The sequence below is a fragment of the Macrotis lagotis genome, chromosome 6 (genome assembly GCF_037893015.1).
Source record: "Macrotis lagotis isolate mMagLag1 chromosome 6, bilby.v1.9.chrom.fasta, whole genome shotgun sequence".
Taxonomy (NCBI): Eukaryota; Metazoa; Chordata; class Mammalia; order Peramelemorphia; family Peramelidae; genus Macrotis; species Macrotis lagotis.
Window position 1 is genome coordinate 154899560 of NC_133663.1, and position 12564 is coordinate 154912123.

At 36.3% G+C, this 12564-nt stretch overlaps 1 protein-coding gene across 5 annotated transcripts in view; it reads left to right on the forward strand.

The window, feature by feature from the left end:
- The first annotated feature begins 1804 nt into the window (after positions 1-1804).
- The window catches only part of GPC5 (glypican 5), a 2040883-nt gene continuing 2030123 nt past the window's right edge, over positions 1805-12564 (forward strand). For 2 of the 5 annotated variants that reach the window (XM_074191893.1, XM_074191894.1), the window contains exon 1: positions 1806-2394. In XM_074191893.1, coding sequence (XP_074047994.1) covers positions 2229-2394 — 166 coding nt within the window. In that variant the 5' untranslated portion in view covers positions 1806-2228. Of the gene's footprint in view, positions 2395-12564 lie in introns of all 5 variants that reach the window. The other 3 variants (XM_074191895.1, XM_074191896.1, XM_074191892.1) reach the window with 2 other exon arrangements.

The following is a 12564-nucleotide window of genomic DNA, read 5'->3' on the forward strand; positions in this document are numbered from 1 at the left end:
CAGGTCTTCATTAACTCACACCTGCACTATTGTCATAGGCTTCTGCTTGGTTTTCTTGCCTCATGTCTCTCCCTGTTCCAATTCTTTCTCACTCAGGTGATCATCCTGAATCATAAGTTTGACCAAGTCACCCTCTTATTCAATGATATTAAACTTATATTTTGCTTATAAAGCCCTTTATAACTTGCCCTTTACTACCTTTCCAATCTTTTAATACCTTATTATACTCATTTTTTTCTTCAATCCTCCTTGCTGTTTCTGTTCTGTTGAAAATGTCCATACTGTACATTTTCATTGGTTATCCCTCATGCCTGCATTGCTCTCCTTCCTCATGTCTGGCTCCTGGCTTCCTTCAGCTCAGTAAAATCTCACCTTCTCCAAGAAGTCTTTCTTATTTCCACTATATTAATTATACCCCTCATAGATTATCCCAATATATCCTGTATATCTCTTTTTTACATACATGTTTTTTTCATACATGCTTGTATGTTGTCTCCCCTACTAGATTGTGAGCTCCTTGAAGGCAAATAATGTTTTCACCTTTCTTTATATCCCCTTGTTTATTACAGTACCTAGCACATAATGCTCAATAAATAAAGTTTTGTGGACCTGGCAGTTTTTATTTCAGTTCTTATTTCCTACTGAGTGTTTTTTTGGGGGGAATATGTGGTTTCACAGGTGTAGGGAACTTACAGTTATGAAAGTTCTTTAATCAATGTAGCTCAGCAACTGTTCTGCAAGTTATAGTTTTAAAAAGTTACCTGAGAGCCTAAGAATTGAAGGTCTTGCCCTTAGTCACAGAACTGGTAATTCTCAGAGGCTCAACTCCAATCTTATTTACTGTAAGATTAGCTCTCTTACTACTGCCTTGCCCTTCCTTTCTTTTTAATTAGTAGTATACTTAATACAAAATTTGTGTTCCTGTCATCACCCATATTATTTGCAAGGTTTTGGAGGACAGAGTTTTTAAAGAGAAGAGTTTTATTAGTCTTTGCAGTGTTCCCCAATTCCTAGCACAGAATATGGCACATTGGTTGAATAAAATACATATACATATACATATATATGTGTATATATATATATATATATTTATAATTATTGCCACTTTAAAAGCCTTTCAGAATACCATATTATTTTTTACTACTGAAACTATAGACAGTTATGTAATTTATGTAATTCAACTTCCTTTTTACATTTGAGAAAACAACTTTAAAGAGATGACATGCTCAAGGTCATACAAGGAAAGTATCTAATCCAGGATTGGGATTAGAATACTGATCATCTCATTCCAAATTCAGTGATTTTCTGTTACATTTTCATCATATACTATCCACTTCAAAGAAAGATAAAAAAATTCCTAAAAAAAAGTGAATCCACAAATTATAATGTATATGATTTTAGAAACCACTAGCAAAGTAATACTATTGAGTACAAACTATTGCTGACTGTTTTCTGGGGACAAATCCCATCACAGACAACTTAAACAGAATTCCAATGAAACAGATCTTGATAAATGAAGAAAAATCTCTTTGCCCCAAGGAGCTGTGTGATATCTTTTTATGAATCTCTCTTTTGCACATTCTTTTTATAACATGTTTTTTATTCATTTGTTTCCACAGTGAGGCTCCTCTTTGAGGCTCTCCCTAAGCTTGGGGGCGCCGGGTTGGGGGGAGGCAGCGAAGAGAAGGGGACAGCTCTGGCCAGACATGCTATGATGTCACACACAGGGGTGGGCTTAGATTCTGAACAATATCTCGAGGTTGGGGGTGGAAGAGAAGAAGGCGGGGTTTCTCGCTCTGAAGGAGGCGGGCCGGGGTTTCAGGTTTGCAGCTGGAAGCTGAGCCAGTGGCTCTGAGAGAGTGGAGGTGCTGAAGCCCTGGCTGCTGCGGCTACCGCAGCAGCAGTGACCACAGATACTCTCCCAGCCCCCAAGCAAATAATTGCAAACTGGCTTCCGCCGTGTGGTAGACACCGGCTAGAGTCCCAGCTGGCTGCTTCGGCCTCAGCAGCCATCCCAGGGAGGCAAAGGGTTCGCAGGTGTCTCCTCCCGCCCTCCTTCACTAGTTTCTCCAGCATAGATTCTCCGATCACTCTTTCTCCGATCCTAGAAGTATTTTTTTTTTCCCCGAGGGGTAAGTTAGGTGAGTCGGTGGAGAGTAGTGACAGATAGGGTCCTTTTGCCAGAAAAGCCGGGTGCCTGGGCTCCTGCTCCTGTTGCTGGAATCGCGATGGCAGGAGGACCTGTTTTGCGTTTGGACTTTCTCCTCCTCATCCTTTTGGTCCTTTTCCCTGGTGCGAGAGGGGATGATTTGCAGACCTGTGAAGAAGTTCGGAAACTTTTCCAGTTACGGCATCTGGGACTTGTCAAAGGGCTGCCGGAAACCCCTCGGGCAGGTAAGGGGCGAAGTTGGGGGGTGGTGGTGAGGAGCCTCGGGGTGCGGGAGGGAGAGCACTTAGGGCTGCGGGCGCAGCTGAAGCTGGCCGCCAAGGAAGAGAATTTGGTTGGAGGCGTCCCGGGACTGCCTCAGCAGAGGGTTAACCCAGACGCCAGCCTGTAACGGGCCCTTCCTAGGAAGAAGAGGGATGATGCAGGTGTTCGAAATTGGAAACCTTTGTCAATCTCTGCCTGCGTTTGTGGGCAAGAGCCCGGGACCAGTCCCCGACCCGCCAGGTGCTCGTGTGCCCTTATCCGACAGAATTCGCATTATTTTGCACCCTGCATCTAGGCGGCGGCTGCACTTGTCTTGCTGGGTGGTTTGCTTGGGGCTCTGGCTCTGAGTACGCGGGAACCGTGGCTTGGATGCACTAAACTCAGCGGATCGTGAATCGATAGGCAGGCGATTGGCGGGAGGAAAGCACAGGAGCCAGCGCTCCTGTATCCTGTGCGCCCTGTTGGACAGGCATCCGGGTTGCAATTGAGATGGAATTTTGCTTGTGTCCTCCTCCTTGCATTCTTTCCGTGTTTCACAGGCAGGGTCTGTCTCCTTGGTACTTTATGTTTTAGGCAGAAAAAAATGGGATTCATTCTCTCAAACGTAAAAATTAAAAATCACAGCAACTCTTGTTCTGTTCTGGAGAATTTGGAAAGGAAAGGGTTAAGAACAACTGGCACAATCCGAAATTTGGACCCAGATTAAAGCCAATGCCAATGGGAAGATTCTGGTCCTAGATTATTAGTTGCCCCACTTATATGGTTGTATTCCCTGCTTAAACCCACAGTAATTGTGCTCACCCCACTGTGGAAGCTACAGAGTAGTTTCTGAAGGTGAGTTTTTAGAATGTGGTGCATTCAGCGAAGAGAAAAAAAATCTAGACTATGCCATATGAAATAAATGGATCTATTCTGGGTAGAGGACAAGTGAGAATAGTTGACCCAAGACTATTGCCAACTTTGATTATACTTAGGTGTGAAGTCCCTTTGTCTTTAATTTACATGGGGTGGGGGTCATTCACATATGACCTAGAAACACCAGTACAGCAGGTCTCCTTGGTAGTGTGAAGTACAAGTTCCTGATATTTGGATAGCTCTTGCCCTCCTTTGGCTATGTTCATAAGATCTAAGTAAAAAGAGCGGAAGGTGATATTAAAGGACTTTTAGACAGATGGCTCAAATCTAAAAATCCATTTCTGTTGGAATTTTCTAATGAATTTACCATGGATACCTATGACCTTGAGCTTTATTCTACTTATGTAGACTGGTTGATGCTTGATTACTCTCATTTTGGATTTGTGATGTATTGTAACCCCAAAGCAAATTAGATCTTTTGGGGACACAGAGGCCAAGTTAATTTAGATGACTTTTCCAGGATTACCTGTCAAGTGTGGGAATCCCCTTTGCTCCTCTTTCTACCAGCCCCAGAACCCACCACCATTCTCTATTGCCCCTGGGGCTTTTCAGATTTAATGTCTTGAAATTAGAGTTCTTCCTATAATTATTTTTCTTCATTTCTCTCTTAGTTGTTGATAAACTCAGAGGTACAGTAACTAAAGTAAATTTGTCAAAAATAAGTTTTGCAAAGAAACAAAGAAAACAAAACCATAGTGGCTATAGGTAGAATTCTTGGAGGGTGGTAACCATTATATACCAGTCTTTCAACCCTTGATTCCTTCCCACACCTTGTTCCTCTTGTGAACCACAAAATATTTGAGGATTAAGTTCTGGAAATCACCTGAGTGTTCTTTTGAAGAATGCAGAAAAAGAGCTAAGAGCTGTAGGGTAACTTTTACTGGAAACATCTCTGCTTGGTCTGTTATGTGTGTTCCTGGGCAATTCACTTAACCCTGCTTGCCTCAGTTTCCTCATTTGTAAAATGATCTGGAAGAGGAAATGGCAAACCATTCTACTTTATTTGACAAGAAAGCTCCAAAAGGAGTCAGGAAGAATCAAACTTGATTGAACAATGCAAAGAAAGAACTGATATTGGGCAGTAGAAGAAAGGTAATTCGGTTCCATACCAAAATGTCTGTGAAATATCAAAATTGTGATGTTATCACCTTAATAATAATCATGCTTTAATTTCTAAAATTTCAGAAAATTGCCTGGAGGCCATGCTGAAAGTGTTGCAACTTTCCTTTTCATATATTGCTGCTTTCCATTTCTATATAACTGACTCATTTAGTTTGAGTTAAGGTGAAAAAGAAGCATAGTTGCACTCACTTAGCTAGCTGGGCAAAGTGCCACTTCACTCTTCTCAGGACTAATGGATGTTAAAGAGCAATATGGTTACGATTAAAAGAAATGCTAAACTCCTCTTGGCATTTGACTTACAGATGAATTCTCATTAGAGTACTGTACTGAATTAAAATCATGTAACACAAAGCCATAGATGTATGAAGGTATTTGAGATATAATTCTGATGGATGATGTAACAAAAAAAGCAAAAGAAACAGACATAATTTCTTCCTAGTAGCAAAAGCAAAAGACCGATTTTAATTACAACTTTATAAAAAATTATTTTCTACCTTATTTTCATGTATGATCTATTTTACCACAGCATTTCATTTAACTTGGTTTGAAAACATATATTCTTATTTCCTTCAGAAAAAGTCTATTCATATATATTTACAATAAATATATTTCCAAACCAGTCTGTTACTCCTCTTCCCATGTACTAGCAATCATGATTTTCTTTGCAAATGTGAATTTGCCTGGTATATAGTAGTTCTGTATGGTTAACATAGGGTCCTATGCTCTTATTTTAAAAAACAGTTTAAATTAGATGATTCTTATATTTATCATCTTTTACTGAGAAATATTCATATCTTCAATGCTTCCATTCTCAAATTTCTTCTTACTCACAAATGGTTAATTTTTGAGCTATCTTTATTCAAAATGCCCATCCAGTAATCAGACAGTAGGGGGTGTGGAAGAGTTACAAAGTTAAGATTGATTTATAATTGATATGTACAAGTAGTATGTCTTTCTCATAAAAAGACTTCCTGTCTTTCCAAAAAGCTATTACATAAATTAGATATCCTTTAAAGGTTGTGTTTATTCAATAAAAAATATGACTACCTACTATGCAAAGGCAATGTATATCAATAATAATCTATTAGAAAAGCTTTGAAAACACTAGAATGGTATGGGCCTATTGATAGCATTCCTTTCCATTTCCTGGCTCTGATCTTTTACTTATATGGTATTGCTAAAGAGTCACTGTAGAAAGGAGCATTGTGTGAACGTGCTTAGAACAGCAGATCTAAATGCCTCATTTTGATTTCAGGTCTTGAAGAAGTAGTCAAGGTGCCCTTTGCTATTCTATTTACTATTTCTATCAAGAAATGGTTACCAAAAGTTTCTTAAAGGTACTGTGAGTTTTCTCCTCTTTTGGAGATTGGGTAGTTTGAGATACTTTTGTGATAAAATTGTTTATATATACATCTGCTGATGCTTATTTAAAAAAAAATTAGGAGGAGGAGACTGTGCAGGGAAAGAGAAATTTGTAAAAAAAAACACCCTAAAGGTTCATTTGAAGTGCCTAGAAAAACATGAAGACATTTTTATGTATACTAGCCATAATTTGAAGGATATATAGATACCATTTAGTATGCAGTATATGAGTAAAAGGAGAAGCTAGGTATCACAGTGGTTAGAGTGATCTGGAGTCACTGAGTTCAAATCTGCTCATAGACATGTATTAGCTGTGAGACCCTGGGCAAGTCATTTAACCCTTGTTTCTCATCTGTAAAATGACCTGGAGAACTCAGAAAAGACAAGCCACTTCAGTGTCTTTGCCAAGAAGGCCCCAAATGGTGTCACAGTCATACAGAACTGAAATAATTGAACAACAACTGAGTAAAGAGTTTTTTGGTGTTTTAACCTTGAAAGCATCCTTTCTCTGTCTTTCTTTCCCTCTGTGTATGTGTACCAGGTCTCTGATTCACTGCTGTACATCTATAACTTATAGTCTTAGAGAACTGGCTAGGAAACTGAGAGATTGTGACTTGTCCATGTTCCCAGAGCCAGTGTGTTTCACAGTCAGGATTTCAACCTGTCTTTGTGTTTGCAAGTTTGTTTCTCAATTTTCTCTTCCAAAATGCCTTTCAACTTTTTGCCATATATGGGGAAAAAACAAAACCAGTTTTTTATTTATCAAGCACAAAACTTTTCTTTCTGATATTTACAAAAGTCTTTCATTCAACAATGTCTTTAAATTTGAATGTGATCTCATGTACCCCCCCAAATTACTAGAAAATGTTTAAAAAATAAACTTGAACAGAGATCTTTAGGTTGTCTCTCTTTAGTCATATTTTAAAATTTTACACTATATTTCTGCTTTATCTATTGGAAAATATACCTCTAAGATAAAAGAAATGATTTTCTTCTAATATCTTTTATCCTCCATTGTCTAGCTGAGAGGCTTCCCTATGCTGAGTGCTTAATACAGCTTTGATTCAGTTCACTTATGAATTAAATTTGGTTTTGTCAATAAATTCCAGAAGTGGAAAACAGGTGTCTAATATCCTTTGACAATTAAAAAAATCAAGTTCCCCAATCATTGACATCATTTTTCTGGAGACTATCCTAATAGGCATAGGATAATTTAAAGATTCCTAAAGTAGGATGGCTACAATAAAAGATAAGGTAAGTGCTTTCTTCTTGGCTTTTAATGCTCTCTTGATTTTACTACTACCAGTTTGATGAATCCTTGCACATCATCTTGCTCCTGTCCCATTTCTTTGAATGTCTTCTAGAGCAGTCATAGATCCTCTTCTCTTCATTTTCTCCCTTTCAAATCTCATCTGTTCCTACGGGTTCAATCATCTTTTTTTATGCAAATAATTTTCAAATCTAAAATCTAGTTCCCTGTAAAAACAAAGAAATGGCTGAACTTATGAGGTTGAGACTTCATAGTCTAATGACAGAACACTGACTCTGCTCTGGAGAGTACTTTTCAGTCCTCAGGGGCATTGTAGATAATAAAAATGCTTTGTGAATAGGATTTGTATAATTTATAGTATCTTATGTTTGTATAATTAATGACACCTGATGCTCAATTCTGAGGGAGAACAAGGTGCTATGGTAGTGGTATGAATAATGATAACCCACTATTGCATTGCTCATATTTATTTCTTTGTATTAGGTACTTAATAATATCTCTTAGAGAGGGAGCAAAGAGGCATGGAATGATAGCAAATCCAAACTGTCTATAGTTTTAAAAGTTATAAAAATTAATTACATTAATGGACAAAGTTATAAAATTAATTCTGTACAGTAGCATCTAAAACTGGATATGGTCCAACTACTTGTATAAAAATATATGCCTTATGGCATTTGCAATTGGATGATGTTCAGAACTAAGATAATGTTAGTGCTAGCTGCTTAGCTATATTGAACTATTCTGATCATGGTATCTTCTCTGACACTGTTGCCAGAGCCTCTCTACTTTGTATAACATAGTTTTAGGCCTCAATCAAAGTAAGGGACAGCCTTTTTACCAAGGGTTTTGGGGTAACTCTAGTGACAGAATCTTTCATTTGATACCAAGGTCAAATGACTTACTTTTCTGGCAGTTTCCTATTTGACACTCTTCAGTGTGTTTTTATCATATCCACTTAAAAGCACATGATTCACAAAGTTTAGAGAATGATTAGAATTAAACTTAAATCAAGAATAAAAATAAATCTCATATCACTATCAGAGATTATATAAAGTAATTATTATAGTGCCTATTGTGTCTCAGATACTTTACTGAGTGCTTTTATATTTGATTCTTACAGAGACCCTGTGAGGTTATTGCTTCAGTTGTTTTAGTAGTGCCCCAACTCCTCATGATCCTATTTGACTTTTGTGGCAAAGATGCTGTAATGGTCTGTCATTTCCTTCTCCATCTTATTTTATAGATGAGCTAACTGTGACAAACATGGTTAAGTGACTTGCCCAGGGTCATACAACTAGTATCTGAGACTAGATTTTACCCTATATCTTCCTGACACCAGGTCCAGTGTCTCTCAAGTAATAATACCTAATAGTGAGGAACCTTCCTGAGAGGTCTATATATAGTTTAATTACATGGGTATCGCTTGTGATAGAATTCCAGCAGGGATAGTTGAAATCCTTCCACATTCATGCTGTCCTTCATGGTGTCTGCATAGTCTGTTTAATAATGCATTCTTTGATGTGTTTTTTAAAAGAGATAGAAGTCAAATCAATTGGTCTATAGATTTTGGAAATAAAACCCCACAAAACCTTAGTCAAATACTTTAGAAATAAAATATTATATAAATCTGGATGAGTCTGTAGAGAACACTTATTCTAATTTTATCACTTTACAAATGTAGACAGTAAAGCCCAAAGAGGTGAGGTTAGTCCTGGTTGTCAAAGAGAGAAATATGTTATCTGTCTGTAATCTTGGGCAAAATTTGTCTATGTTGAGTCTTATAGCACCTTTCTTATTTCCACTTCTGTCCCATCGCTCTTTCTGACCTGACCTTACACTTGTGACTTTGGTTGCTTTGCTTCACCTCATTCTTCTGATTGAACATAGCATTAAAGAAGAATAGGAGATGTAATGTGGTGAATATCTGTTGAGTTAGAAAAAGGTAAAGGCAGAAGCTTTTGGGTGAAGGTACAGAGAGGCTCATCTTCACTCATGTTTTCTATCATTTCAACTTTTCTAGGTTTTTGTGGTTGGCATTGACTAGCATAACAATTTATAAAACATATTTATTTTCTCAGAGGTCAGACAGACTGTTAGGAAATCAGTCATTAGCAAAAACTTATTTCAGAAAATGTCTGAGTAGTTGAAGTTCCCTGTCACTCCTATGCTAGCTTTTGGTTGGAAAGAGCCATCTTACTGGGAGTTCTGTAGTAGCCTTCTCTAACTATTACTTATGTTTCTCACCCATTTCTTCTTAACTGAAATTCTCTATGCCATATTTCTACTCTCAAGTTCATAGATATACACACATGCATATACATATATGTATATATATATATACATATACCTTTTTGATAGTTCAATATGCTACATTCACTTTTTGAATGAGATAGCTATCCTTATATTGCTATAATGATTACATCCAAATACCAAGAATATATGATGCATATTAAGTAATATAAATATCATCTCTTTGTTTTAAAATGTCAAGTTCTTTTAAAAATTACTCCTTTATGAATTGATATATGGCTCTATGAGAAAATGAGTGATATTTATGGCTGTCTTCCTTTTGATAAGGCATTATTAGTTGTGTCCTATTTCCTATAAATACATAGATAAAACAAAAATAGTCTCTTTCTCAAAGAGCTTATAAACTCTCCCTTCCTTAGTATTTTCTTTGGAGAATTATTGGGCCCTTCCAGTATTGTTCTTTCTATGTTGTAACTATTGACCTCCACACTGTCTAGTTTTATGACTTTTTATTTTGGAATTTCCTCTCAGTCCTTTCAAATTTATATTCTATGTCCTATAATACTGTGCAAGTATTTATAGCATGATGTACTTCATTGACTTGCATTTTTATAGATATGGGAATCCCCTCTGCCAGTGCAGATTTCATCTCTTCAGTGATTTGGAGACAATGAGTAGTAGTAGAAAGACTTTCAGAGTTGTTTTGTTAGAAATAAATCATCCTTTGATCAGTCTAATAAGCAATTTTGTTGAAATTAGCTGGTACTTTTGATGACAAATATAGCATCTATTATTGGGCCCATACTAGAAACCTTTCCAGTTTTGTAGGACCTGCCAGAGCTTGTGCTTTACTGATACCTTCAAGAATCTGGGATTATTATCTCCATACTGTCATAACACACCTGAATGAGATTTTAGGGGAGTCAGTATTTACCTAATTTTTTTTTATTCTACCAAATCTTACTTCTCTATCTCATTACTGGGTGGTAATGGCATAGGGATTTAGGATTCTTTGCAAACAGAATGAAACCTCTGGAAAGTTCTATTATCCTAGAAAATTTTTAAGTATAGTCCTGACAGGAGATTGTTTGCTTTCCAAGGATCAAATGTGCTTAGTATGGAAAAGTTCTTTATCAGGAGGCTAGCCATTTGGTAAGGAATTTTTTGACCATTGCAAACCATAGAAATACAAATTGTTCCATAACTTCATGTAGTATCTTTCTACATCTACTTTGATGACTGAGTGGTAGAAAAAGTGACAAATGGTGCTAAGAATCACAAAGTTTTTGGATTGTCTAAAAGATTTACTGAGTTGTTGGTGCTCTAAATGTGACATCTTTGCCAGTAACTAAAGAATAGGCATACTAATGGAGTCGCTAAGGCATATGCATCTTGATATTCTCTCTATAAATGAAAATAGAAGTCAAAAAGAAATTATAGAAAAATAATTCACAAGTTTTTTATAGAGAGGGAAATACAGGCTTGCATTTTATTGAGCATTGAAAGGCAACAAGAAACATCATTTCATGGGACATTTGGTCATCTCATATTTCAGTACTCATTTTAAGTTTTGCAAGAAAAATGGTACCATGAAAATAATTGCAGTTTATGAGCTAACATATATTGCAGTGGATGACTACTTAAAGAAGTTCTCTAAAGAACTAAAGATTGTCTAAAGTAAATTAACATATACTTTAATACTCATATGAAACATGAAGATAAGCATAGAGGAAGGCTCATAAAAATATTTTGGAAACAGGGGTAAGGAAAAAGAAAGAGAAAATAAAAGACTTGGTATGTCACACAGAAGCCTAATACTGTCATAAATACTTGTATTTTTAAGGAAAAATTAGAAACTTCTGGATTTGGAAAGGATGAAAAAAATTCAAATTGATTACATTTGAACAAGTAGTTGGATACTGATAGGTAGGTCATTTTTAAATTGCCTATCTCCAGAATATCAACATATAGAACAAAGACAAAAATCAACATTTGAAGGAAGATAAAAATAAAAAAATTAGCACAAATTGGTTATCTCCACATAACTTACTTTAGGAAGTTGTTGATACTGAAAAATGAGAAATGGATAAAAGAATTGACACCAAAGGAGACTATCACCATTTCCCAAGGAACTTTAAATTATGCAAGTCAACTGTCACAATGAGGAACCTCAAAAACTCATTGAGTAAATATTTTATCTCTTTGCCAGGTGGAGAGATGTAATAGCCAAAAATAACCCTGGATTAGAATGTTAACTCATTTAAAAAAATCTTACAGTGAGGACTGGAGGATTATGAACAGTGTCACTTTGCAATAATAATAATTTGGACCTACATTTATATATTGCTTTAAGGTTTGAAAAGCACGTTACATATCTTATCTGATCCTTATAACAATTCTCTGAGTTGGATGCTATCCCTTTTTATACATGAGGAGGTTGAGGCTGAGGGAAGTTAAATGACTTGCTCAGAGTCACACAGCTTGAGGTAGAACTTTAACTCAGAACTTACACAACTCCACCATTTAACACAAAATACCTACCTGGTAAAGTAGTGTGAAGCAATGGAGGAAAAGAGAACTTCTGGCAGAAAGTTTATTGAGAATACCAAGGACATTTAAGCATAAAATTGGAAGGACAAATGAGAGAGAGAGAGAGAGAGAGATCTGTAAATATTTGTATTAACAGCTTCTTTTTCATCAGTGATAGTTCAGTCACAGTGTTAGGACCTTCATGTGACACTACCCAATGTACTGCATGAAGTAGAAATGACTATAAAGAGAACAAAGCTCTATCAAATTCAATTGTCATAAATAATGTTGGACTGAGATCAGACAGAATAGATGGAGAGTACATCAAGCTCAGAACATCATAAAGCCTTCTAAATGAGATCTTTAACCACTTATTAACTCAGTCTTACAATCCACACAGGGAAAATGGGTAGGTAACTATGATTTTGGTTAGGTGGACCATCTATATAGATCTGATCTATGATCATATATATGTTGTGAATAGATGCTGCAAATGGATAATGAATTACATTCAAAATTGAAGAAGAAATCAGTTGCTTTTAGGAAACTACAGACTTTTTAATAACAAATTTTTGCAGAAACAAAGACCCACTTTTTAATTTTAATATTTTTTCAGGGATACTATATTTCTGAGAGACATATATACCAATCTGTAAAGAATTAAAATAACAGATCATTCAAAGAA